Source organism: Eptesicus fuscus, chromosome 10, assembly GCF_027574615.1.
Source record: "Eptesicus fuscus isolate TK198812 chromosome 10, DD_ASM_mEF_20220401, whole genome shotgun sequence".
In the NCBI taxonomy this organism is placed as follows: domain Eukaryota; kingdom Metazoa; phylum Chordata; class Mammalia; order Chiroptera; family Vespertilionidae; genus Eptesicus; species Eptesicus fuscus.
In genome coordinates this window covers 61833340-61835014 of record NC_072482.1, presented here as the reverse complement: position 1 = coordinate 61835014, position 1675 = coordinate 61833340, and the positions used below count along the sequence as shown (strand labels likewise).

General features: G+C 46.7%; 1 protein-coding gene across 1 annotated transcript; it reads left to right on the top strand.

Moving 5' to 3' along the window:
• Positions 1 to 723: 723 nt before the first annotated feature.
• On the top strand, positions 724 to 1060 carry LOC129150512 (small integral membrane protein 12-like). Its single transcript, XM_054722281.1, has one exon. The coding sequence runs from the start codon at positions 730 to 732 to the stop codon at positions 1006 to 1008; it is 279 nt and encodes a 92-aa protein (XP_054578256.1). The 5' UTR covers positions 724 to 729; the 3' UTR covers positions 1009 to 1060.
• The last annotated feature ends 615 nt before the right edge of the window (positions 1061 to 1675 follow it).

The window sequence follows — 1675 nt, the reverse complement described above, 5'->3', positions numbered from 1 at the left end:
CCATCTTTAGACTCAGATTATACAACAGCAAAGTTATTTACTAATTACACATGTTATGAATCTTCAGGATTGCTCACAAAGCCACAGGTCTACTGTATTTCCTTTCAGTCTTTTATAAAAATGTAGATTTTAAAATAAAATCCAAATCATAGTGTTGTGGACTGAATTGTGTTTCCCACACACACACACAAAAAGTCATACATTAAAGCTTTAATCCAGTGGCCCTTAACCTTTCCTTGAACATGCCCCACCTAAGCATCTCTAAAATCCTAATGCCTCCGCTGTGACATATAATTCTTATTATTCAAAAAGTGAACTCCTATTCACATGGAGAAAGCCTAAAAGGCCATTAACTTGGTCTAAACAAGCTTCCAAAGAACATAGCATCCATAAAAGAGCAAAATAAAAGAACAAAAGGACAGTTGAGGTACTGAAGAAGAAATTATTAAAACAATAATATAATAATAATATGAAGTGATATGAAAAATAGCAAATAAAGTTTCAAAACATAGGGAACTAAAATGCATAAATATGTCACTATATATTTATATACTGTATATGAGACCCCTAGAACCATAAGAAATGTAAAAAAATCACTGTTAATAACTCATTCTCAAATTGCCCCCCTTAAAAATCAAATTGCCATCCCGCGGGCCGCTGGTCGAGGCGGCAGCGGCAGTCAGGGCGAGCAGGCAGAGGGCGGGGGCCGGATGCTGTGGCTCAGATGTCATGTGGCCTGTGTTTTGGACCGTGGTGCGTACCTATGCTCCCTATGTCACATTTCCTGTGGCCTTTGTGGTCGGGGCTGTGGGCTACCACCTGGAATGGTTCATCCGGGGAAAAGATCCCCAGCCTGTGGAGGAGGAGAACAGCATCTCAGAGCGTCGGGAAGATCGAAAGTTGGATGAGCTGCTAGGCAAGGACCACACCCAGGTGGTAAGCCTTAAGGACAAGCTGGAATTTGCCCCTAAAGCTGTCCTGAACAGAAACCGCCCGGAGAAGAATTAATAGAGGACACAGGGCCGTATGGGTCCTTCCATAGGCTGTGACTAGTCCTGCCACCCTGTTGACCCAGCTCCAGAATCCACATCTGATTTGCATTGTTGCTTATTCTGGCCCCTCGGGCACCACCCAGCCACACACATACTGGGTGCTCTCCTACAGTCAGGCACACGGACACACCAGAAGCTGAGGGGCCAGTGAAGAGGAAGGCCCTGGAGGGTTCCGGCCTGCAGGCTGCACCTGCTGTATGGTGGCCACAGCTGCATCTGCTGTATGGTGGCCACAGTGCCCCGGCTTCTGGGCGCACTTCTGGGAGTAGCGCTATGAAATGAACCTTGGCTGTCAGTCCCTTCAGGGAGGCAGTTTGACCTCAAGCTGAAGCGCATGGAATTGGGGTGTTGCCTTAAGAGAGATACCACATGTCTAACTCCCGTTTACATGGGAAGAATTCAGACATCTACCTGGTTCCTTCCCTCGTTTCCCCAGTCCTTTTGTGCTCACTCTTGCTGACATCCTGTCCTACCAGCTCAGGAAAGGGGGGACTCGCTGGGGACGGGCTGTTCTTGGCAGCCCAGGCTGTTCACTTGGGGTAGGTGAATTTGCTTGAAAATAGCCACCATCTTTCATCCCCCATCACTGTTTAGTGCAAAACTCGATTAAATGGCATCTGAGA

Coding starts and splice junctions, on each gene's coding strand:
- LOC129150512 (XM_054722281.1), top strand. CDS start 730: ATGTGGCCTGTGTTTTGGACCGTGGTGCGTACCTATGCTCCCTATGTC.